This window comes from Urtica dioica, chromosome 7, assembly GCF_054948205.1.
Source record: "Urtica dioica subsp. dioica isolate 48M chromosome 7, U.dioica_male_clone48M_v1_H2, whole genome shotgun sequence".
NCBI classification, from domain to species: domain Eukaryota; kingdom Viridiplantae; phylum Streptophyta; class Magnoliopsida; order Rosales; family Urticaceae; genus Urtica; species Urtica dioica.
Genome location: NC_142762.1, coordinates 21855256 through 21882252, shown reverse-complemented (window position 1 = coordinate 21882252; position 26997 = coordinate 21855256). Strand labels below are relative to the sequence as shown.

Sequence of the window (26997 nt, the reverse complement as noted above, 5' to 3'; positions counted from 1 at the left end):
TGCCTCAAAACTTTCTTTTGTAGTGACATTAAAATTAAACATCGTTACAAAATTATACACCTGGATCCTTTCATAGATCGCTCATATAAACATATAAAGGAAAAAACAAAATTTTATAACACCCAAATCTCCCAATCCATCCAAACCTTTACAGATTACAGAGTAGTAAAACACCCTTCAATCTCAAACATTTTCTTCCCCTTTTGTTTTTTTTTTTTTACTCAAAATTATTTTCTTGCAAAATTGAAGGTGTTATAATTTACATACAAACTATATCACCCAATGAAGTTTGTTAGGCTACAGCGACAGTCCCGGACAGCGAGGAGGTCTTGCCAGGTGGCGAGTCCTTATTGGACTCTGATTTGCGAGACCTTGAGGACATTTTCCAGCTCTTCTCCTTTGCCTCATCAAACTCTATTTGGTCTTGTCTGCACTCTTGGCTACAGAATGGTGTGTTTCCTCTGAAGAAAAAAAAACCCAAAACAAAAATTTAAACTTCTATACTGCAACATAGATTTAAATTATGAAAATAGCCATGATAAAACTAACTAACCTGTACATGAAGATGTCAGAGTCATATGCGAGTGATTTTCCACAAAGGTAACAAGCTTCAAGAAAGTGGGACTCGTTGTTGTAGTCTTCAATCCCACCCAATTGAAACATATCGCTTGTTGTTGTTGCAGTCATTTTGAAGATTTCAGAAGAGGAGATTTTGAAAAATGAGAATGAAAAAAAGTCGTTGAGACGAGAGGCTCAAGAGGTTAATTAATTGTGTATTTGCGTTTTCTAGAGGGAAGTTGAGAGGAGGGGAGAGAGCATAGTCTTGCTGGTGGGTCATATATAAAGACTTTGTTAACGTGTAGAATCTGATGGGTGATGGACTACAATATTATTGTGGTCCTTTTTTTTTCAATAATAGGGTTGGTTTGATAACTTCGTTGAAAATTATGTGGGCTTGATTGGTTGTTCGTGTACGGCTTTCGTGATCACATGAGTAGTTGAAAAACTCTTCCCTTTATAAAACCGCTTTCTTTTAATAAAGTGCTTGTAATGAAAACCAATGGCGGTTTACAAGATTCCTCGGGGGGATTTCAATCTATATTTATTAATTTTTAAGAGAAGGATTTAAATTTATTGGCTGTGGTTCAATCAATATTGATTTTGTTTCAGTTCAATTATTTATTTATGGATATGATCTGTCTTCTTCTTCGTCATCGCCATATTATTTCTTGTCACCTAGGCTAATCTAACTCTTTTTTACGGTTAGGCTAACCTAGGTGCATCGTATTTCTTACTTTATTTTATTTTATTTTGAAACCGTGCTAATTAGTATTTCTCGAGAGAGTCATAAATTTTTTTAGTTGTTTTAAATGTGTCATGAATTAGGCACTTCTCTCGATAGCTCAGCACTTGAAAATGACACGTTTGAGCACAAAATAAATGTTCTTAAAAAATGTATTACATAAATGTGTATGGCCGGTATAAGATCTCGCAGGACTCTATCTCTCGTATTTGTTGGTATCGTCCAAAAAAACTGAAAAGAATTGTATTACATAGTGTAAATGTATATTAACTAAAACACTCGTGAGTTATAAAAATAAAAATAAGGATTAATTGCATATTTCTTCCCTCAATTTTGACACAAATAACGATTCACTCTTCATGTTTGAAATCTTACAAAATCGACCTTATACTCCTACATTACAACATTCATAGTCCTTCTGTCAAGAATTTGACGATGATGTTAAACAATTAATGGTAAAATAGTATTTTTTCAAATCAAAATAAAAAAATATGGTGTTCGAGAGTTAGTTTGTGTAGAGTGAAATCTGGGTTAATACCTCTTTTATTACACAAGTTCGTAAAAAAAATGCAAACAGAAAAAAAATACAATGGATCAATGATTTTCCTTTTTATTTTCTCGTTGTCCACCATGATTAGATTAGGCAAATAAATCTTTCCGGAAGATGAAGACTTGCCCAACGACTATGTTGCAACAAAATCTGAGAATGAGATGGCCATTGGAAAGCCGACGTGGCCGGAGAGATGACGGAACCTCGGCGTCGATTCCCTCCATCGTCAATGGGTAGCTCAGCATGAGCTCAGAAATAGCCTCGAAAGAGAGCACGACTGATTTTCCAACAAGCTGTCAAAGAAAAAAATTCCTAACAAGATTGAACTCTCAGGACGATTTTTTTCTTCCATTTTCTCTCGACGAATCAACTCCCTCTTCTCTCTTTTTCCCCGAGTCCGAGAATCGAGTCTCGTGAAATCCCTAGCTCTATGCACTGTACATGTTTTAGCCAAACCGAGACCCAAATCTAAAGAACAAGGAAAAAGGAAAAACAAATTTGATTTAGCCAAACCAACGCTTCATTGCAGGCTTAAACAAAGGCCATATTATCGGCAAGAATGACCTCTCTCCTCGTTCTTCCGACCACAAAAGGACCAGCAAGAGGGTGCTTTTGGGCGAAACTTGATCCGTGCGGTCGGTGGTTTTGCGCCGTATGATCATAATTGGATTGAAGCTAGGTTTGAAAAATGATTTAGGTCTTGTTCTAATTATGTTTTACAATATGATTCGATTCATTGCCATCAGAGTCGACATAAAAAAACGAAGAGAAAAACATAAAAATGGATTTTTTATGGGTTTTGGAGGAATGGAAAGTTGATTTGCAAGGAAGACAATTACTTCGCGGAAGAGCTCATTTCTCTCTACCTCGCTCCGAATGTCATCAACAATCAATTCGCCGCCATATTCATCGGATAAGTAGATATCAAGATCAACATATATTTTTGTTTTTCATTCGTTAATGAATGACAAAAAATGGGGGAAAAAGAATTGTATTTAAAATTTTAATAAAATAAACTAAAAGAAGGCTTAAAAATGAAAATACAATTCTACCCCTAAATGTTTAATCCAAAAATAAGGACTACATTTGTTGCAAGATTATAAGATCAGTGTTGTAAGATTTCAAATGTCAAGGGGTGAATCATTATTCGTATAAAAATTGAGGGGAGAAAATATGTAACTAATTTTGAATTCAATGTTATAAAAATTATGATTAGTTGTTATAAAGAAATGTTAAATATGCATCTTTGTTAATCGGCTTAATTTATTTGTTAGCAATATGCATAGGTGCAACGACGGTCACAATCTGCTACTAAGAGCAACGATTTATTTATATGACACCGTAGTAGTTTGGCGAGATGAGTTCAAGTGATGAGAAACACAAAAGTAACAAATTATTATATATATATATATATATATATATATATATATATATATATATATATATATTAAATTTGATACATAATCAGATTAAGTAGTATGTAAAAGAAATATTCAATAGGAAAGTAATATATTATAAATTATCAATAATAAAAACCGAAGAATATACTCCCATTATTTCTAGATTCCACCATTCTTTTTTTATAAATTTGACCATGACATAATGTCGACATTAGTTGGGAGCAAGAAGGGAATTGAGTTCCACATGCTTAAATAGTAAGTTGTTCTATCGTATCATATGATTAATCAATACGTTTAAAATAATTGTAAGTACACATTCGAAACGGACAAAACCAAATATATAATAAGCATAAATTATATAATATCTAGCTACACTTCTAGTTATAAATCATATAGTTACGTCAGCTGCTTTTAGGGTGTATATTTCATGGCTTAATTACACTATAGTCTTAGAAAATATTTGAAATATAGAATGATATTTATAAAATTAAGGTTTAGTTTCTCCATTAGGTAAAAATTAAAGACTAAATTAGGTTTAAATAGTTTAACATAAAATTACATGTTTATCCAAACAAGTACAATTTATATTTTTTGAACAAAAATAAAATGTTTTTTTTTATCAGAACAAAGATACAATGTTTAGAGCATCTTTAATGGTTTAGCTTAGGCTATTGCTTAGCTAAATAGTATTTTTGCCACATAGATTTTCTAGAGCTAAATAGTTAAGCAACTAGCTTAAATTAGCCAATTTGCTTAGATTTGCTTAGCTAAATCAATAGCCAATATGCAAAACAATGGTTAAGCAACTAACTAAACATTTTTTATATTTGCAAGCAAATCCCTACAATTCTTAAGCAAGAAACCATTAAAGATGCTCTTAGTGACAAATACAACGGAGTATTTATCCAATAAGATAAGAGGGACGTGGAAACTTGGGAATTCCTCATATTAGCCTTGCTATTTGGCCAATAACTCCAAAAACCCCTCTTATAAAAAAGCGAAAAAGGTTTTCAGCAACCACAAAGACGCGATGGTATAGTTGTAATTAAACGAAAAACCAAGTGGCAATCACAAAGTGCCGAACAATACGATTCCTCTAGAGCCATTATTTCGCTCATCATTCATCTTCGTTGTTGCAATCGCAAACTGGGACATGAGCTAAGCAAACCTGGGCCCCACAAAACCCAATAATAACGGATAAAGAAATACATAATAATAATAAAAAAAGAAAAGACAAAACCTTAAAAACACCATAACGTTGGAGCTGACTCGGAGTGGGTCCACAAACCAACAAACTCCCATCGAGGCAGTGGGGCCCGCAATGAGTCAGGACCACGGTGGCCGCATTCCTCTAGTGCTTGACGTCCCTGTCAGTGGGGCCCGCGGTTTCCTGACCGACATTGCCCGGTCAGCCTGACCGAAACACGTGTTCCCAGTCGCCGTGCAACACCCATCAAGCTAGGGATCGTTCTGATCCGACACGTAGTCTGCTGTCATGATTAGGGCTGGCGGATCTCTTCCACGTTTTTGTTGGGTGTTTCTCGAAGAAACGGTCACGATTGATCTCACACCTTTGGAGTCTTTTGCTTATTTATTTATTCTTCTCAAATGGGAGTCTTTTATTATTATTATTTGATCAAACAATTGGAGTCTTTTATTAATTTTCTTTGGAAGACTCTTCAATTATGTCGTACAACTTGCCAATCACCATCTCCCACGGTTGTCCAAGGGCTTTTTTGGTCTCTTTAAATCGATTACTTTTCATCCGACATGTGAAATAATTACGGAAGAGAAGCTTCAGTTTACCCATAATCACATGAAAATGGTGATCAACTGATACAAATGAACTTCACTTGACATGTTGTAGGACTCCTTGTCAACCGAGCATTTCCAAACTTTTGAATGAAATTTATTGTAAAATTACATTATTTTCATAAAATTTAGCACCAAATTCTTTTCCATTTCAACAACACCAAATTTTTTCTATGTTAAATATAATAAAATATTCCCTTTATTTTAATATATTTTAACAAGTAATTTATCCACACTAAATTCAATAATGAATTACACTATCTACACCAAATTTAGTGTAGTATGTAGAGACGCTATAATTTGGGGACACTTATGCCATGTGATTTAAGTCTAAATAATATAAATTTTAGTGCTTTAGAGCATAGTTGAAGCTAGCTTTAGAAGAACATTGCTCCTATCTTGAGTGATTTCTAATTTTGTTTAGAGCAATTGTACGACACTACCGACTTAAGTCGTATGTTAAACTCACCGAATTACATATATCATTTTCAAAAAATAAAAGATTCATTTCTTTTTTTACAGAATAACTATTTTTCTGAAAAAAAATAATAATTATATTCTATTTTGGACAAAAATAAGTTAAACTATTAAATTATTTAAATTTTATCGATTTTTGGTAAAAAAAAAAAGCATCAAATTAATGTAATAAAGTCAACAATTTCAAACACCTACTAGTTAAAAAAATCAAGAAGTTTTCCTGAAAAGTAGAAAATCCAAGTATAGTTGAACAATAAAATTATTGATTTATGTTATGAGATCATTTTTCGACACCATGACATGATATCCCATTAAAAAGGCGAGAAATATCCTCAAACCGGGGGCATGACTCGAGCAATCGAGCCAGCACCATCGGTCGTGGTCCGTGTATGCCTTCCACCCACAGAACAAAGGTTGTGGCCCACCCGAGCCTACCACTCACAGAATGACGATTGTGGTTCGTCTAGTCCTACAACCAGCACCACGCCGATTTTGGTCTAGCCAAGCTTGTTGGCTATGGCACCATGTTCATTGCTCATCTAAACCTATCGGCCACAATCTATCGACCGTGGCTCATTCTTAGTCATCTGCTACAACCTGTTGGTTGTGGCTCTTATGAAGGAATATCAAGATTCATCGACCGCGACCTGTCGGCTATGACACGATCAGAGTCCCCGACTATGGTATGTCGATCATGGGTCCTTTTATGTAATTGATCAAGGCGTGTCAGCTTCGGCTCAGTTTGTCTCACCATTCATGGCATGTTGCTCACAGTTACCTAGTAGTCGATGACCACGACCCATCGTTTGTGGCTCTTATGGAGTCAATGACCTTGGAACATATAGAGCCACTAACAACGAAGTCCGATGTCGCCATCAGCGAACATGCTCAAGAGGATTCCAAACTACACGTTAGGATTCACAACCTAATTGCCGCACAAGGCGGCAAATCCCCATAGCTTATCTTAAGGTGTTCTTAATTAAAAAAAATCTTTGCATGTTGTTGCAAATAAAATCACACACGCAAGCGCACGTGTTGCCCAACTAATATAGCTTTGTAAGTAAGGATGTCAAACCCACGAAGACTAAAAAAATTAGCGATTTACTCTAACTTGAATACGAATTGATTCCAAAGTCAATGGGAGATGATTTTAAACAACGAATTTAATTAAATATAGAAAACAATAAACGAGTTTTAAATCAAAGAGAAAAGCAGAGCCACGACTTCACCATGAACCGACTACATTGACTATCCCTATACTGCCTATTATGTGCCTCGTTCCTATGTTATCAATCTCACTCTTTCGAACATATTCACTAACCTCTCTCGAGCGTTCTAGCAAACCTATGCAATTGACAAATTGTTATCCTCTCGGCCTCTAATCCTATTAAAACAATCACACGCAAAACGAACAAGAATTCAAACAATTGCACTGTCGCCTAGAGTTTTCTACTAACCTAGGTCAATCATGATGATTATAAAAAAAAAGTATGATAAATTTACTCTCTCTCGATTAGCAAACAAATCCTATAGAATATTCAAAGGTAGCTAATCAATGATATAACAACATTCATGCAAACAAAATTGGGAACAAGCAATAGACAAATATTAGAGAATCATCAACACGTTAGTGTCGGCACGGGCTACATTGATGTCCCATAAAATTCTAGCCAATTAAAGAATTCATAATAAAAACTAAGCATAAAATAATGATCGAAAGAATTAAAATCAACATTGAAAAGAAAAAAGAATTCATTATAAATATAAGGTGTTCAACAATGATCTAGAGCAATTAAATAAATAAAAGAAGAACAATTGAAATAGAGTTCAAGAGATTTTTCGGAGGCGTTCATTATGGCGAAGAACGGTTTTTCTCTCTTCAAAATCTCTCCAAAGTAACCAAGCACAATTACACAACTAAAAACAAAAGGAAAGATGCGTTTTGAGGTTAAAAAGACCATTTAAATAGGTTTACGGGTGTTTTTCGATCCAATACGGCATTTAGATTGGATCCAAATGCTCAAAAATTATAAAATCGGGTAATTAAATGAGGATAACAGGGCATCAGCGCGGCACGCGCGCTTGACACATGGTGCGGTGCGCCCTGACGGAATTTTTTGGAAATAGCTTGAGCGCGGTGCATTTTTGGTTATTTTCTACCGCGATCTGTTGCTAGCTGTTCCGCGCGGCACGTCGACTCGTTGAAAAGATCCAAGAAGAGTTGACTTTGCATAAAACTTGTCGTTTAACTCCGATTTGACCTATGGTTTCTTCTGATGACTCTCATGATGTCTCGATGCTCAATTAAGCACCAACAACCCGAACTTCACTCTAAAAACACAAAATAACCTCAAATACACTTGAGAACTTACTAGATTCATGCTTGAAAAAAAACAGATTCATACGTATAAAACACACTCATCAAATACCCCCAAACTTCAAATTTTGATTGTCCTCAAGCAACACACAAAGCTAGACAATAAAAATAAGGGTTATTAAGGTATATAGCCACCCAAATATAAGGAATTGTTTTTTAGCCCACATTTATGTTAATTTATTGTTAATAGCCAATTGGTTTTATTAACAGTATTGAAAAAAATATTCATTTACCCTTTAAAATTCCCGCCCATTTGTTAGACGCGATTAATTAGAAATCGTAATCAAATATTCAGCCTTAACTAATCGCGCAAATCGAGGAATGTCATTAAAACCGAATACCAATTTTCACACACAACATGCAACAACATTAATAATTAAAGAAAAAACAAACCCAAAAAAACTCTCGACCGAAGCCCAAAACCTATTCAAAATTTTAGCCGACACACTACCAGAAATTTGGCCTCTAACTACTGCCGAACGCCGTAGTCATTTTAAATCGACTACAGTTTACCGTCTGTCATCTATTGCACTGGAGTCTTATCTCTTTGATTATGACTCCAGTTTTTGGCCGTAGTGTATCTGTTTTATAAGACTGTAGTTAAAATATATAACTACATTTTATAGATGTAGTCTTACTAGTCTCATCTATAAATACTACAGCGTTATGATGTAGTTATATATAACTCAATTAAATAAGAAAAAAACACTACAGTTTTAACAAGTAGTCTTAATTGATTTAATTAGACAGACTACGGCGTTTTTGTGTCATCTATTGCACTGGAGTCTTATCTCTTTGCCTATGACTCCATTCTTTTCTGTTGAAGACTACATTTCTATAATGTAGTTGTTCAAGTTGAGAGTCAATAAACACTACATCTTTAAAGAGTAGTTATAATTAATTGAGTTAGACAGACTACTATGTTTTTGTGGCATCTATTGCACTGAAGTCTTATCTCTTTGCCTATGACTCCAGTCTTTTCTCTTGAAGACTACATTTTTTAACTGTAGTTTATATCCATGAAATTCTATTTTAACAATATAGACTACATCTTATTTATGTAGAGCAATTTTTTTAATAAAAATATATATTTAAATAAATATTTATACTAAATTACATTTATAATAAATGAATATCCAAAAAATACCTAATAATAATATAAAAAAATCTCATATTTCATTAAATCAATCATAAATATCATTTACATTTACATGCATAAATTTGGCATTACAAATATTTGGAAAATATAAATTACTTACAATTTGTTTATGACACTACAAGCAAAGTTTTTTTTTTTTGAAGGAGACCCTACAAGCAAAGTTAATATAGTGAACCCATTGAACCTGCAGACAAGGGAAAAACACACACCAAAATCACACAAAATCATAAACACCTGAGACATAAGAAAAAGCCACACCATGTACTAACACCCTGAGACATTGTTTAGCTTTGAACCTAACACTAATTAGACACTAACATTAATATTTCACACACACATGATCAAATCAGACTTACCTAACATAACACACACAGAGACTAGGACAGACACTAAGTACTTACAATTTTTCATAGACCCACTGTGGATAGACTCACTCTTGAAATCACTTCGCTTCGTTGCTGAACTAGGACAGCCTCACTGTTGCCCCGCATTGCTGCCCCGATGTGCTTCAAAGTCACATCTTGCTAATGTAGACTACATCATCCAATGCGCATCATAATTATTAAAGAAAACTAGGATAGAAATTGATAAGCTTCATTCATAAATCAAGCGACAAACATTAATCGGAATCATCAGGCCCATCACAAAATTCCAATTCAATTCTCATAAACTTTGACATAAAAATAGCCTCAAATAAAAAAATTGTTGGAATCGATCTAGGGTTTAAGAAAATAATTAACGCTTCGGTAAGCGGCGGAATTTTTAAAAATTTTCTTTTACAAGTAAAAACAGTTTTTTACTAACCTAGACAAAAGAGCAAGTACACGTAATTAAAAACTAATATGAGCTAAGAAGTTTACTAACCTTTCTTGAAGCTTGAACTTTGAAGAAGCTTTTGGAAAGTTTGCAACGCTCGTCTCCCCTCGCAGCACGTCTCTCTTTCTTTCCTCGGCACCTCGAGCAACCACGAAAGTTTCTATCACTAAATCACTCGAAATAAAGGAATTAGTGAGTGGACACTTTTAAACACTACGACTTAAGAACGAGTCTTGAAGTCGCAGAGCTAAACACTAGGTCGAGTGAGGACCTAGGTGCCAAAACAAGAAAAATCGAAAATAAACTAGAGAGAGAGAGAAGAGGGGCGGCAACCACAAGTTCTAGAGAGAGAAGCTCTCAATCTCTAACTTATGTAGAATGAGAAAAATGAGAAGAATGAGGCTCCTATTTATAGGAGAGGTCTTACCTTCAATAAGGTAGTTTCCTCTTCTATAGAATATCACATATTCATGAGCCAATTTCCTCTTTTCCTCTATGATGCACTCGGCCAAGGTGGGCTTCATTAAGCCTTGGATTTGTTTCCTTTTTTGTTCCTTGCCTTGCTTCTTTCTTGTGTTGGGCGCCTACCTCATTTCCCTTAGGGGAAATTTGTTTCCTCTTTTTCTTTTGGCAAGTATCTTGATACATTTATGCACAAAATATTCTCTCTTGTCTCTTGGGTGGTGGGCGCCTAAAACAGTTCTAGAAAGGCCTTCTAGAAGCTTTTCCACTTGTTCATGACAACATGAAAAAGGCCCATTAAGAATTTTCAATAAAATTCTTATGAAATGAAATTAATCCACAAGGCCCAATTAATCATATTATGGCCGAGTGTTACTTGTCATCAAATGACTATGTCAAAAAATTTATTGACATTCATTTCATCCTATGTCTCAAAAGACAAAAATACCCTTTCGACAATTTTTGTTCTTGTTTTGACTTAGCTTCCAGTTTAACTATTCCTATCGATGTGATTCGTGACAGTGACCTCATGGACCCAAATGAACAAAGCTTGAGCTAAACACTTGGACTCAAAAGTTCACAAACCTTTTCCAAGTTTAGCTTAATGCCAACTGACTCCACTAAAGAGTTGACACTGAAAATCTCTCGGTTCAAATGGATTTATTTTCTACTCAAGAATTCGACCTAATTATGATGAGCGGATCCACTGAATATTATCTATGTTTACCCTTCATGAATGTCATCAGCTAGTCGGGATTTACTAAATTACCATTTTACCCTTCTAGCTGTTATTTCCTCAACTCCTTTGTCGCTTGTGAATAAGTTAGAAACAATGTATTGACGAGGAGCTAACAAGTCACATTGTTTCATCCAAAAGAGTCAGGACTCAATTTGGACACTGGCCAGTTCATTTATTCACACTCCAAGGAACAAAGCATGAGGTGACATACATTGTATTTCAGCAATCTTGTACATGAATTCCATATCTATGAGAACTTCACAAAGTTACTCATGACATTCTCACAACTTAGTACTTCACCAATAGGCCCTGTTCGGAATCACATAGTGAGTCCGAACTCTGACTTTCTCAAATGAGAATACTAAGCTGTGAAATGGCATGTCTCATTTCAGGATTAAGGTAAGCATGATGCAATTCATACATAGTGACTTCGAGACATAAGAGGTTAAATGGTTTGTTCTTATCTTGTCTCTAGAAGTGCACTGGTCAATTCAATACCTTCGGAAGATACCTAGAAGAACTATAGAGTCTCCAACTCTCAATGCCTCATAACCAGACATCATAGATTCTTCTAACAATCGTACTGAGGTCAATAGTCCTTTGACCCTAAGATTGCGAATATATCGTTTTAAGCAAACTACGAAGAGTTTATTCATGCAAATCTACATTTGTCTCTTCGTAAGTTGTTAAGTTTGTTTATGGACTAAAAGACTAAGGTTTTATCATAAAGCTTCAAACAAAGAAAGAATGAATGAACGTTTCAACTTTATTAATGAATGAATATGCAATTACAAGCAAGAGTCTTCATTAGACTTTATTACATCAAATGTACAAAATAAAGATTACAACTCTTCTTGTGGGCACCATTGACAACAAAAATATGTACCAATTTCTCAAGTAAGTTTTTGAATTGGAAGGATCCAACTAAAAAAAATAGCTTTTCCACTGCCAAGACCTTTGACATAGAAATAGCTTTGGTCTACCGTTTCCATCTCTTTCCTGACCTGTTCAAAGAAAGAAAGAAAAGAATCAAGAGCAGAAAAATAGTTCAAAACACTACCAAGCTTGACTAAGCTCATTTGGACTTGTGATTTAAAGGAATGGGTTAAATATTTATTTTTTGTAATGAAATTGAAACAATCAAACCTAATATGAAATAATATTGGCAGTGGATATATCATACAAAGATTCTGAAAAATTCAACGATCATCACAAATCAAGCATCAATTCAGCACCAATAATCAAGAACCCTTTACCCACAAAAACCCCAAATTCATGAAACCTAACTCAAGAGAATCACAATCAAACCAAACAAAGGCACGCGAGAAACAAGAACGACGTGAATCATAAACATCGCCATCAAATTTATCCTCAAACCATTCAATTTCCGAAATCAAGCGGAATCAAAAGGAAGCCCTAATTCACGAATAGAAGAGGAGAAAATTACCTCAGAAACTCGTGAATAACTGGCGAGAATCCACTTACAGCTCCTTTGCCGTACATCTTCTTATGAGATAAACAAACTTCAATGACTCTCTTCTAATTCTGATCCTGTTCTTTCTCTTTCTCTCAGCCTCTCTCCCTCTTTTCTTTCTCAACGTGTTTCAATCTCATGCCCAATCTCTGTCTCGCTGATTCTCTCTCGATCACGCTCAGCTCTCTCTCGATTGTGTAGTTTTTTTCTTTTCTTTTCTTTTCTTTACTTGTGTTAAGGGTCGATCAAAAGAGATGGAATTGTCAAGGAATTTCGTAAAGAAATCCTTTCATTCTCCAGCCTCCTGATTTTCACAACAAATTTTTATTTTTTATTTTATTTTTTTAGAGAATAAACACTTTTAATAAAGAGAAGATATTGATGTACATCTAGCCAGACAGAAAACTTCCATAAAGATTTTAAAAAAAAACTATCATCAATATGATCGCCTAAATAAATAACCCCGTTGTCCTTTGGTAAACACTGGAAACAATAATGAAAAAGAAAAGCCAACGTAAAAAAACAAAAACCTCAGAAAGGTTCACCAATTTCAGTTGGTTTATGACAGGAATACATACCAAAGCATAAAGATCATGCCAAGGGGTTTAAATAAACAACTGTTCACTTATGAAATTAATTTTATATTTTAATATTCTGTATCAACAAATTTGCATGGCAAAATTCACTATACAACACTAGATTCCAAGTTAGAGAAGGAAGAAGGAAAAAAAATGGATTAAAAACCAATCGATTACAAGAGTGACGAGCAAACGCGATCGTTCATAATTATGTCTTACTTTTCTAGTTTGCTCAGAAACGCTTCGGTGTCAGGCAGCTCCTCCACAATCTGCTTCCAGTCTAGCATTCCCTGAAGGAGAAGAAAAAAATCACGTCTTTCATTATCGAGAGAAGAATTTGTATAATACTAATCACATTTTATTTTGTTCATGAGACTTACTTTTCCAGATCTTCGAATACGGCCATCGAGCCTCAGTATAATGTAGACGTCCTCACCGGGAGTGACTCCTTCAGATTTCTGCTGTTCCTTTATCCACCTAATCATTGTGAAAAATAAAATGTTTTAGATCAAATCTTTTGATCACCAAAGAGCTTCGATCTAGTTCAGAAATCTCACTGTTCCCATTCTGCCGGCGATACGACCTCTGCCTTGAATCGAATTTCGGCTTTCAACTTCGACATTGCAGTCACAGACTGCGCTCGTTTCTCGAATTCTTCCTGCACAAGAAAGACCAAAGCAGACCTGTTTCTGGGCCTATTCTCCTCCAACTGCTTGACCACCTCGTCCATGGCCGGCCTCACCGCCGGCACCGGAGCACAACAACTCATCGCGAGCTTCAGCGCCTGAATCAGCCCTTCCTCCATCGGGCTCCGAATCCCTTTGATCACCTCCGCGTCGAAAACCTCCATCGTCGTCTCCTCCAGAACCGCCACTTGCTTCATTACGATGCAGGACACCGAAATCAGCCAGACGGAGAGGAAGTTCTACAGAGCAAAATTAAAATCAGAATAGATACATCGCATAGTACTATACAAGAGAACAGTATCTGAGCGAGAATTGCCCGATGGCTTATGGCATAATCTCATGTTTAGTGGAACTAAAAAGCATCAAAAGGGAAGATAGTATAAATAATGATTATTCAGTGCGATTAAAGTCAAATAAACAAATCCAGATATAAAACAAATGTACTTGGTAACGATTTAGATGCTGATCAAAATAACTTACAAATACATCCTTCGAAGTTCTACTACCAAAATAACTCTACTACCAAAATAACTCTATATCAGTCAAGAAAGGAAATTTCTTGTATTCTATAATTAGGAAGAAAACAAGATAAATAGTAGATATTATGTAGAAATTTCACCATCGCCGGAAGATCGATAAACTCTCTTCCTCTGCCGCCGCTCTTCCCGGGCTCAAAATTTATTACTTTAAATAATGTAAACCCAAGGGACTCGGATATCGCAGGGGGAGATTTAACAATCCTGTTATGAGGATTTAAAGGTTCATAAATGATAAGAGATTAGAATGCGAATCGATACCTTGGGAACGGCTCCTGGGTGAATCTTGTTGATGGTATTGCAGAGAATGATTCCATTTCTTAAGCAAGAAAGGAATTTTCTCTTCAAAGGCTCGTTCGACAATCCCAACGTACCCACTAAGCTCTTGAGCCATTGCACCGCTTGAAATCGCCTCCAAGCTTAACATATTTGGTTATTTTCGTATTACGATCAAGAAAACAAAAAATGGGAATCGAATAATGTAAAAAAAATTGTGAAAGAAGGAATAAAGTCGAAAAATACAAACCTGCTTCTTTAGCTTTTCTTGAAGCCATTGTGAAATCATTTAGACCCTACATCTCAACTCACAAAAAATCACAATCAGACCCACTAAATTAGATAAGATAAATTCAAATCAACTGAGATGAATCAAACCACGTTCAATCAATTTCAGAAACCCAAAATCAGACTTCAAAATCGAAACTCTAAATCCATGAAATTACCTGTAATTAACGTTCGCCGAAACCCAAACATTAACATGCGATGGAGCAGAATCGTACGGCGATGGATAGGGGCGGAAAATATTGAATGGCCACAGAGAGGGACGGTGAACAATCGTCCAGGAACACGGCGAACCGGGCCTGCGAGTTAGAGACAGAGTTAGGAAGAGCGAGAAAGAGAGATTCTATCAACCCAAACATCTCAGATGAAACCCTAGATTCCCTAGAACCAATTTTCTGGTAGTGGAAGAAGCAAACCGAGCCAGGAAAAGAGGTTCAAACCCTATTATCCTTTGAAAAATTTGAAGAAGAAGAAGAGGGAAATACTGAGTAGAGAGATGACTGAGATTCGGAGAGAGGGATTTACCGGTGAGCATGGTCGGGGTGAGATATTTGTGATAGTGGCGGTGTTTTTCGCAGCGGTGGTTATCGCGGTGAGTCTCTCTCTTCGGTTCTCTTTTTTCTTATTTTTCATTGAATCTGATATGTTTAACATGAGTGATATAATGTTTCTATACTTAGTCAATTTGGCCAAATAAAATAGTGCAGAGAAATTTCCAAAAGAAGTGGAGGGAAATTTCCTTGTAAAAATTTTGGTAATTTTTTATGTATTGAGTATTACAACTCCTTCTTTACCTTTGACTGTAGTGTAAATGTGCCAAAATTCTGTGGGAAATTTCCCTCCATTTAAAAATTGTGAAATTTTGATCATTTTTAATTTTTTGAGTATTACCACTACTTTTTTATATTAGCTGTAGAGAAAAATAGACCATTATCTACAGCTTTATATTCGACTGGAGTCTAATACAGACCTAAAAAAAGGTGACCGTAGTCTGTATTCAAAGACTCCATTAAAAGGCTAAACTGGAGTTAAAAAAAAAACTGTAGTTGTATCCCATATTTCTGGTAGTGACATTATCTTCCACTGCTTGATTAACGGTGACAATCAAACCCAGGCGAGTGAAATACATCGACTAACGAACCCATTCCAGTGAAGACATCGACAGACGAACCAAGGTTACAATGAATGTAGTAAATAACAAATATTAAACTGAAAACATAGTGTAAATGTATATAATATTTACAGATTTATTGTATTGTAAATAAGCTGAAAATATAAATTAACAACTCAGCGAAAATTAAAAAATATAAAATAATAACCTGTGTTTTTCTCTCTGATCATTTCACGAACTAATCGTAAATGACTATATGACTCTTCAAAATCACCACGAAGATCCCTTAGAGCTTCTTTACGACCCTTCCATCCCTATAATATGTTACCTCTGTTGTCAATGGTGCCCACAAGAAGACTCTTCCATCCTTATGTACATTTGATGTAATATAGTCTTACGAAGACTCTTCCTTGTAACTGTTTATTTATTAAGAAAAGTTGAAACGTTCATTCATTCTTCCTTGTCTGAAGCTTTATGATAAAACCTTAGTCTTTAGTCCTTAAACACACCTAACAACACATGAAGAGACAAATGTAGATTTGCATGAACAAACTCTTCATGGTTTGCTTAAAACAATATATTCGCAATCTAAGGATCAAAAGACTATTGATCTCAGTACAATTGTTAGGTGAATCTATGATGTCTAGTTATGGGACATTGAGAGTTGGAGACTTTATAGTTCTTCTAGGTATCTTCCGAAGGTACTGAATTGACCAGTGCACTTCAAGAGACAAAATAAGAACAAACCATTTAACCTCTTATGTCTCGAAGTTACTACGTATGAATTGCATCATGCTTACCTCAATCTTGAAATGAGACATATCATTTCATAGCTTACGTATTCTCATTTGAGAAAGTCAGAGTTCGGATTCACTATGTGATTCTTAACATGACATATTGGTGAAGTACTAAGTTATGAAGATGTCATGAGTAACTTTGTGAAGATCTCATAGATAAGGAATTCATGTACAAGATTGCTGAAATGCAATGTATATCACCTCATGCTTTGTTCCTTGGAATGTGAATAAATGAAATGGTCAGTGTCCAAATTGAGTCATGACTCTTTTGGATGAATCATTGTGACTTGTTAGCTCCTCGTCAATACATTGTTTCTAACTTATTCACAAGTGACAAAGGAGTTGAGGAAATAACAGCTAGAAGGGTAAAATGGTAATTTTGTAAATCCCGACTAGCTGATGATATTCATAAAGGGTAAACATAGATAATATTCAGTGGATCCACTCATCACAATTTAGTTGAATTCTTGAGTAGAAAATAAATTCTTTCGAACTGAGAGATTCTCAGTGTCAACTCTTTAGTGGAGTCAGTTGATATTAAGCTAAACTTGGAAAAGATTTGTGAACTTTTGAGTCCAAGTATGTTACCTCAAGCTTTGTTCATTTGGGTCCATGAGGACACTTTCACAAATCATATCGAGTAGGAATAGTTAAACTAGAAGCTGATTCAAAACAAGAACGAGACGAGTTTTACGAAAATTGTCAAAAGGGTATTTTTGTCATTTTGGACATAGGACGAAATGAATGTCAATAAATTTTTTGACATTGTCATATGATGACAAATGAAACTATATCACACGGCCAAGTTAAAGTTAACTAGGCCTTGAGGATTAATTTCATTTCATGGAATTTTATTTGAAAATTTTTAATGGGCTTTTCTTATGTTGTCATGAACAAATGAAGAAAATCTAGAAACCCCTTCTCGAAGCCAAAACCGTCCATACCATAGAGAGAATAAGAGATTTATTTTGTGCATTGATGTATGAAGATACTTGCCAAAAGAAAAAAAAGGAAACAAATTTCCTTTAGAAGGAAACCTAATTTCGACCAATACAAGGCAATGGAGAAGCAAACAAAAGAGGAAACAAATCCAAGGTGTCATGAACACTCCTTGGCCGTGTGACATAAGAAGGAAAAGACAATAGTTGCTCATGAATATGTGATATTCTATAGAAGAGGAAACTACCTTGTTGAAGGTATTCCCTCCCCTATAAATAGAGGCCTCATTCTCATTGTTTTCTCATTCCACATAAGTTAGAGATTGAGAGCTTCTCTCTCTAGACCTTGTGGCCGCCAACTCCTCTCACTCTCTCTCTCTATCTCTAAGTTCTTTTCGTTTTTGTTTTGGCACCTAGGTCCACATTTGACCTAGTGTTTTAGCTCTTCGACTCTTAGACTTGTTCTTGAGTCGCCGTGTTTAAAAGTGCCCACAGACTAATTCCTTTCTTTCCCGAGTGATTCTTATGATAGAAACTATCGTGGTAACTCAAGTTCCTGAAGAAATAAGAAAGACGAGATGCGTGGGGAGACAAACGTTTCAACCTTCCTAAGGCTTCTCAACGTTCAAGCTTCACAAATGTTAGTAAATGAGTAATGCTTGTAATAGTTTTAAATGAACATGTACTTGCTCTTTGTCTAGGTTAGTAAAATCGTTTTACTTGTTTAAAAGAAAATTTTTAAATTTCGCGGCTTGCTCGAAACATTAAATATTTTCTTAACCCTAGATCGATTCCAACAACCTCCACGTTAAATCGTGTCCTCATTATTTCAGCAACACCGGAAGGCGTAATTTGATTTGCCAGTGTACCCCTGAAATCATCTTTGACACATTTGCTAATAAGAACAGAAGATGCGTGTTTATTCTTGTGCAGAATTGATTGCTCATGGCAAGTATGACCTTTAACATATGACCTTATGACGCACAATCCAGATTTCTTGCAAACCGAAGCATTTAACTTCCAAGAACACTGCAGATTTGAACAACCAATGCTATAATGTGTACGGGTGGATTTTTGGCTCCGATCTGTCAAAATGCCTATATCATCTTCCCTTTGTGTTAGGTCATTTCGCCTCGAAAAGGGCTAGATCGATTCTTAGTATTCGTAAGCTAAAGTCATTTAAAAACTCGATCTAACCCCTTAAAGGCTACTAAAAACCCAGGACGGATGTGTTTGCATAAACGAAAAAAATAAACAAAGATTGTGCTACTCAAACCACTAGTCAATCACAATGAAGCATAAATTTTTTTAAAAGATTGACTCAAACTTGGATTTCTTCAAAAACATGGTATCATAGGTAAATAGCGAGAGAAAACACTTAAACACTATCACTGACCAGCAATCACCAAACAAAATTAAAAAATAATTTTTTTTTTAATAAAAACAACTAATCTAATGTAAATCCCCTGCAAAACAGTTCATCCCCTAAAAACTTAATGTCTACATTGTCCTTAATGTAGATCCAAGAAAAAACACATGAGAGAGAAAACTTACCTTGCGAGGGTGGCAGAACGCCCCTATTCGTCGTCACCGCGTTCCGGCGGCGGTGGATCTTCTTTTACACGATACTCCTTCTTCCTCTATATCTCTTTGAACGGTTTTGGCCATTGTCCTTGTGCTGGCTTGAATGGATATTTTGGTGTTGCACCTTACTCGTGCCTTTCTTGTTTTCGTGGAGATGAGCACGTGGCGGTGGTGGGGGCGATGGAGCCATGACTTAGTCCGTCTCAAGGACGTAAACCTCTTCTTTTTCCTTTTTGAGCTTTCGGGCTTTGTAGATCCCGAACGTCTCTCTTCGTTCTTTACGCGCGTCTTCAATTCACTTTCTTGCACGTCTATGCAAGCACCACATGTGGGTAAGAAGGCCCATCCCAAGAGTATGGGGATATCTCGGTGCTCGTCCATCTCGAGGATATAAAATTCAACCGAAAAATGAATTTTCCATGCTTGGTGAGGATCTTGCACAAAGCCGTGTGGATCTCTTACACACTGGTCCTCCAATTGAAGAGTGGTGCGTGTGGGACCCACCCCGAGTTTGTTTAATATGGCCGAGAGCATAAGGTTAATGCTCGCACCTGGATCGCACAAGGAGTTATCTATCAAGATGTTTCAAATGGTTCTTGTCAATGTGTACTGGCCCGGGTCCTTCAACTTTGGCGGGAGCTCTTATTGTAAAAGTGCGCTAAACTCCGTGGAAAGTGCCACCCTAAGCCTTCGAGGGAAAAAAAGTGGCGGTTTGTAGGTGTGGACCAGGAAGATGGCTTAGGAGATGCGGCGACCAGGGCAGCCTCCTTATCTTCTTTTTTCGGGCTTTCGACGACCACGACGCGTTGATATGAAATGGCGTTTTAATTCCCCCTTGGGTTGACTTCGAAGGTGATCGTAAGTGTCCCTTGGGGTTGTGTATGGATGTTGGTTGCAAGTTGTCCCACTTGTACCTCGAGACTTTGAATTTTAGCTGATTGGGTTTGGAGTGTTGCTCATGTCTTGGTCATGAACGCATTGGTGGTGGTGACCATCTGCACCACTAAGTCCTAGAGGTTGGACTTTAGCTCATGCGCTCGGTACGGTGGTTGATACGTGTGTCTCTCATCTTCTATATTTTTTTTTTCCTTCTGATTCTTTTTGCATGTCTTTTCCATCTGAGATCCAACAGAAGAAGCGTCGATGGTTTGTCCTTTCCCATGCACCTTCAAAAGGTAAATGAACACAGGCTTATAAAACAAAAAATAAAAGAAATCAAATTGCAAGAACAAGATATTTCTTTCGTTAAACCTAAACTAGTTCCCAACAACGGCGCAACGGCGCAAAAAATTTATTACGAATAAAATCACACACGTAAGTGCACGTGTCGCCCAAGTAATATAGATTTGTAAGTAAGGATGTCGAACTCATGAGGACTAAAAAAAATTATTGATTTACTCTAACTTGAATGCAAATTGATTCCAAAGTGAATGAGAGATGGTTTTAAACAACAAATTTAATTAAAATAAAGAAAACAATTAACGAATTGTAAACCTATGCCTATATATTGTCACCACTAACCAACGTACCAACTACGTTGACTATCCCTATATATTGTCTATTGTTGCCTCATTCCTATGTTACCAATCTCACTCTTTCAAACATACTTACTAGTCTCTCTAGAGCGTTCTAACAAACCTATGCAATTGACATATTGTTATCCTCTGGCCTCTAATCCTATTAAAATAATCACACGTATAAAGAACACGAATTCAAACGATTGCACTCTCGCTTAAAGTATTCTACTAACCTAGGTCGATATATTGATGATTATAGAAAAAACGATGATAAATTTACTCTCTTTTGAGTAGCAAATAAATCTTATAGAATATTCAAAGGTAGCTAATGAATGAACTAACAATAAGCATGACTAATAATCAAGCAAACAAAATTGGGAATGACAATAGAAAAATATTAGAGAATCATCAACACTTTAGTGTCGGTACGGGCTACATCGTAGCACCATAAAAATCTAGTCGCTAAAAGAATCCACAAACATAACTAAGCATAAAACAATAATCGAAAGAATTAAATCAGTCTGAATTTCATAAACTAAATTGGATTGTTAATTACGACGTTAAGTAACTTAGTATTTGAGATTCGCATTAGTTTCCCGAGTGATACATCATGCAATTATGTTTGGTCGTTTGATCCTGAGTCGATGTGTTATCGTGGCACATGTTCATGTTTTACAAGAGTTAGCAACGGACTGCGAGCCTTGACGAGATTAATTTGCGCGCTTTGGATTTTTGTCAAAGCTACGCGGAGACACAGTTAGGCAGTAACGTTGTGGATAAGTGTGGGGGCGAGGCAGAGCAACGACTTCTCAAGGAGGAACATCGAGTTCTTACTATTGTCAGTGCAATTAGGACTAGGAGGTCATTTGGCTTTATCCTGGATTTTCATATTTGAAAGTGAGCCCAAATCTACGGGCTCTGAAGGCTAATCTAGCATTCGTAGAGTCTCGAGTTGAACTCCATATCGTCCCGAATCTCGACCCAGTTCATGGTGACCCTAACTAATTTTTATTAGTTTTTATACTAAGCTTGTGACTTGTGAGTTAGTTAGAATATTTATACATCAGTCTTAAATTAATTTGTATAAAACTAACTAATTAATTAATTTAAGCATTCATCTAAATGCGTCATGCATTAGGTTTTATGTAGATTTGAGAATAATTTTGTCACGTCCGAAAAAGTGGGGCGTGAATTTTGACTATAAATAAACTTATAAATTATACAGAAACGTTCCACAGTGCACACTCAGTTGATTATTTTACAATTCCCAAAAAAAAAAACTAAAAACTTCATGTAAAAAAAAATAAAAAACCATTACAAAACCGTACTTGTTCGTAATGTATACCAATCTTCAACCAGAAAACTGACGACGCTAAACGCCAAGGTCACCCTAAACCATCTTTCTCACTTCCTGGCATATAAAAGATGTCACAGAGGTAGGGGTGAGCGAGACACTCAATAGGTATTATAATTTTATTTTGTGTAAAATATTTTCGAAAATAATAATATTCTCATACGTGAACTCGACATGCGTGTATATGTATACTTGCATAAATGTAAATGACATAAATTTAAATATGTCATTAATACATCTAAACGTGTACTATTTCTTGAACCCCTACCACATTTAACGGTGGCAACCCTCTGATCAGAATGATGCACTCTCCGCACTCTATATATATGGTGCACTCTCCGCTTCATCTATATATATATATATATATACGTGTAACTGGATCTTCCAAGATATACAAAACATTTTTATTTCGAAAATAATGATATATGTATAATTTTGAAAATACTTTCATTTCACAATCGGATCTCCCGATTTGAAATTCAACCACTTTCTTAAAACAATCGTGGCATTTTCGTAAATATTTTTATTTCGAAAATAGTATATAATTTTTGCCAAAACATAAAAATCAATGAGAAGGAATAATATCACATACTTCAACGAGATAATCTACGACACTCGTCAATAAGGCGTTCACTAACACCGTGAACCTGAACCTGGACCGTGAACCTGGACGTTCACTAGCATACGAGTATCTATTTCAATAACTAACTCGAAAGCGAGTCTCAAGTTCACATTTCGGCTTAAAGTCATAAAATCAAATTGAAACTTGTCCACCAACATATCAAACTCTAATAACAGTGATTCCAACGTTTCAGTGTAGAAGCATGAAACTCTAAACCCTGTGACACGAGTCAAACAAGACAAATCAATCTCAAGCACAATTCCAAAATTCAGCTAATAACACCTAAGCTCATCAGACCATATTCTAATCAATTTATTCTCATCATCAATTCAACCAACTAGAGAGAATACGAGAGTACGAGATTATAATCAGTCAAAACTCATAATCCTCATTCAATCCATAAAAAAACGAGCATCCAACAGAGACCACTAAGGTCGGAAATTGGAACTTAAATCCACGACAAATTCAGAAACTCTAAATTCCATTTTCCCGAATTCGTCCAAGAGGAAGCAAAAATTCAAGGATCCATTACCTTGAACGAAATCCGGCTTCATCCTCGCTGATTATTTTCCTCACTAAACACTGACAGCGCTCCTAAAAAGAACGAGAATCCCCAAATTTCATATTCAACAACCCAAAACTATGAATCACTTTCTCTTGGATTCTGAATCGGTGAAGGAGAGTCAGAAGATTGTTCTTTACCTCGTGATATGAACAAACTCTGGCGATAGTTCTCTCTCTCGGCCGACCTTTCGCATTCGCACGACGCCCACAATTTCCGGCAGAGAGATGTCGCCATCACTTCTTCTATCTCACAGTCTCACCTATGCCATCTCTCTGCGTCACTCTCTCTTTCTCTCGTTCTTAATGTCATCGTCTCTCTCTCTCGCGCGCTGGCGCGCGCAATTTCTTTCTCTGGGTGTCTTTCTTTTCTTTTTCAACGTTTTGTCGTTGCTTCGTTCTATTTATTCTTTCGTTCTTATTAACTCATGACGAAGAGAGTCGGTAATTCAAGGGGATAAGGCTGAGCAAAATTTCAAAATTTGCTGCTAAATCCCCTCCTTGACTTGCAACTAAATCATTGATTCTCTTCATCTTTCAATTTCCACCTCAAAACATTCTTTGCTTTATTTGTTGCAAATCGGTCATTTTCCTTATATTCCTTTCTCGGGAGATGTAAAATATGACCAAAAAATTAATTAAATAAATTTTCCTTCAAATTTCTTTCACGTAGAACTTATTTAAAGTCGTTGGAATTATTTTCACTTGGTCCAGCCTTGGGTCAAACCATTGCGGGTGTTAAGTCGTTGTCCGAAAATGGCGACAACGCATTGGCGCTAGGAGGGGACCTCCGAACCTTGATGACGCATTTCCTCTACTCTATTTTTCTACAATCAACAACAAAGACTCTCGAGAGATGACTCATGTGCAGACGACCTCCACGGGAACACGAGCGACTAGCTCGAGGAACGGTCGAAGGAGCTTGGCGTACCGTGTGGAAGGACAGCCTCGTGACAACGAGAGCCAGCCTCAAGACCCGGACGCCAACGCTGAGGCCGTCCTCCGTGAGGACATGGCCCGGAGACTCGCCGAGCTCCTAGATCGTCCTGGCGTAGATGGCATGCTCATTACTAACCTCCTCGGCTACCATGTCAAGGACGGTTCCAACCACGACGACTCTGATCCCGACTATGAGGGTGAGTCGAGAACCGACGAGGCAAATCCTAGCCTCGTGCACTCCCATTCCGAGAGACCAAGGGAGACCATGGCCGGTCCGGCCCCATCGGTGCGCCAATGCTCGCGCTCCCATTCCCGAGGACCTGCCCCCTCGGTTTCAAGGGGCGGTCAGACACAGCTCCTCGCCAAGGAGAGAGCCGCTCTCGGTAATGACAGAGCTGACAGCCGAGAGGTTCACCGGATGGCCCGACCAAGGGCCACCTCACCCCGCCGAATGCAAAGTGAGGATCTTAGAGAGCACTTGACGGCTCAGAGGAACTCCCGAGGCGAGGACCTCCGCCAAAGACTTAACTCCCAAAGGGATGCACTACCCGCCGCCACACTAGGTCGACATCAGGCCAATGTCGGGGACCAAGCGTCCAACAAGCACCGACAAGTGACTCCAGTGGCCCCGGCCATTAGCCCGGTTAATGGGCTCGACATGGTGACGATGATCCAGAGCCTCCAAAATCAAATCATAGAGACGAGGGAATCGAGGGGCCAAAGACCTTATGGCGGCATCGAGGAATCTTACTCGCCATTCGCCGCTCAAATCCTGGCGCATCCATGCGTTGGGAACTTCAAGTTGCCCTCGATTCCTCCGTATGATGGACGGACAGACCCAAACTTTCACATCCAGCACTACGAGAAGTGGATTGCCATGCATGGATAGTCTAACGCCACCCTTTGCCAAGCATTCAGCCTGACCTTCACCGGGTCCGGGTTTGAATGGTTCAGAAGTTTGAGGCCGGGAAGCATCCAATCCTTTCGAGCCCTCCGGGAGGTATTCCTAGCTCGATTCGTCACGCTAGTCGCACAAAACAAATTGAAGACATACCTCTTGTCCATTCGACAAGAGAGTGATGAGACCCTGAGGCCATACCTCGCTCGCTTCACTGAGGAATCTCATAAAGTTGAGGGGTTCGATGACAAGGACGCCATCATGGACATCATCGAGGGAGCGAGGGAGCTCGCACGAGCGACTTCCTCAAGTCTATAGTTGGCAAGGTCCCGAGGGACATGGGCGAGAGCCCGCACTTACATGGGGATCGAGGACTACCTCGACGACCGAGATGGCCAAAAAGCTAGCGGACAAGGTAGTTGTCATGACGACCGAGACAGAGATCGCCTCGACCCTCGAAATAGGAGGAACAAAGGAGGCCAAACCTCTAACGGCCGCTCCCTTCCCGGGCCGAGGCCGCCGCTGACCGATAGTTTTTGAAAATTCTCAACATTCACCCCGCTTAACACCCCGCTGGAGCGGATCCTAGCTTTGCACCGTGACAAGCTAGGAAGCCCTGCTCCTCTAACAAAGGATCTCACGAAGCGGGATCGTGAAAAGTTATGTGAGTACCACCAGGATCACGGGCATCTGACGTCAGAGTGTTACCAACTCAAGCGTCAGATTGAGACCCTCATCTAGGATGGCTGCGACACAAAAAGAAGGGTCAGGTGACGGTCACCGTTACCGACTGCACATCAACCAATGAACCTGAGAGCTCACAAATGCACGTTGTGGGCTTGATCTTGGGAGGACCCGAGCTTGGGGACTCCAGCACACAGAGAAAGAAATATGTACGGGAGGTCTCTCAGGGGAAGATAGCCCACCATATCAACCACACCTACGAGGTACCGCCCCCGACCCCATTCGAGTCCATGTTCTTCACCAACCAGGAAACAGTGCGCGTGCTGCACCCGCATAACGACGTGATTGTCGTCTCGGCGCCGGTCGCTAATAACCTCGTCCGAAGAATCCTGGTTGACAACGGCAGCTCGGCCGACATCATTTTAAAATCAGCTTTGGACAGGATGAAGTCGACCAGGTTAAGACCGACCCTGATCTCGACCCTACTCTTCGGCTTCTCCGGGGAAAAGGGTAGTGACGGAGGTTACCATCGACCTTCCGGTGACCTTCGGGACTCTTGGAGGGATCGAGGTCACCCACATCATATCATTCCTAGCGGTAGATCAACCGTCCGCCTATAACATCATCGTGGGCCGTCCCACTCTAAACCGGCTAAAGGGCATAACCTCTACCTACCACGTGATGATGAAATTCCCAACCAAAAAGGGAATCACGATAATGTTGGGAGATCAATCAATGGTGAGAATGTGCTACGTGCAAGGGGTGGACGGGAAAAAGGGAAAGATGGTGAGTACCATCTATCAACTTGGGCACAAATTCCCGTGCAAGCTTGAGGAATGAGGCATCTTTAAGGAGCTAGACCAAAGGGACGAAGTCGAGCGTTGAAAGGTGGAGACATTGGACAACCTCATTCCCTACATGTTGGACGACGCCAAGCCATACCAGGTAGTCAAAATTGGAGCCCAACTCTCGACTGATGTCCGGATCTAACTCGCGGCTTTCCTCCGCGAGTCTAAGGATGTCTTCGCGTGGGCACACGTCGATATGCCGGGGATCGACCCC

At 37.9% G+C, this 26997-nt stretch overlaps 1 protein-coding gene and 1 long non-coding RNA gene across 2 annotated transcripts; both read right to left on the bottom strand.

Moving 5' to 3' along the window:
* LOC149390400 (FCS-Like Zinc finger 3-like) lies at nucleotides 1-830 on the bottom strand. Its single transcript, XM_089618598.1, has 2 exons — nucleotides 554-830; nucleotides 1-461 (listed from the first exon to the last, which is right to left on the bottom strand). Exons 1-2 carry the CDS (start codon nucleotides 685-687, stop codon nucleotides 293-295), a joined length of 303 nt encoding a protein of 100 aa, XP_089474724.1. The 5' UTR covers nucleotides 688-830; the 3' UTR covers nucleotides 1-292.
* A 21966-nt stretch (nucleotides 831-22796) lies between these two features.
* On the bottom strand, nucleotides 22797-23836 carry LOC149390399 (uncharacterized). The gene is made up of 3 exons (XR_016300260.1): nucleotides 23556-23836; nucleotides 23386-23447; nucleotides 22797-23070 (listed from the first exon to the last, which is right to left on the bottom strand). It is a non-coding gene; the product is annotated as an uncharacterized LOC149390399 (long non-coding RNA).
* Between the last annotated feature and the right edge of the window lie 3161 nt (nucleotides 23837-26997).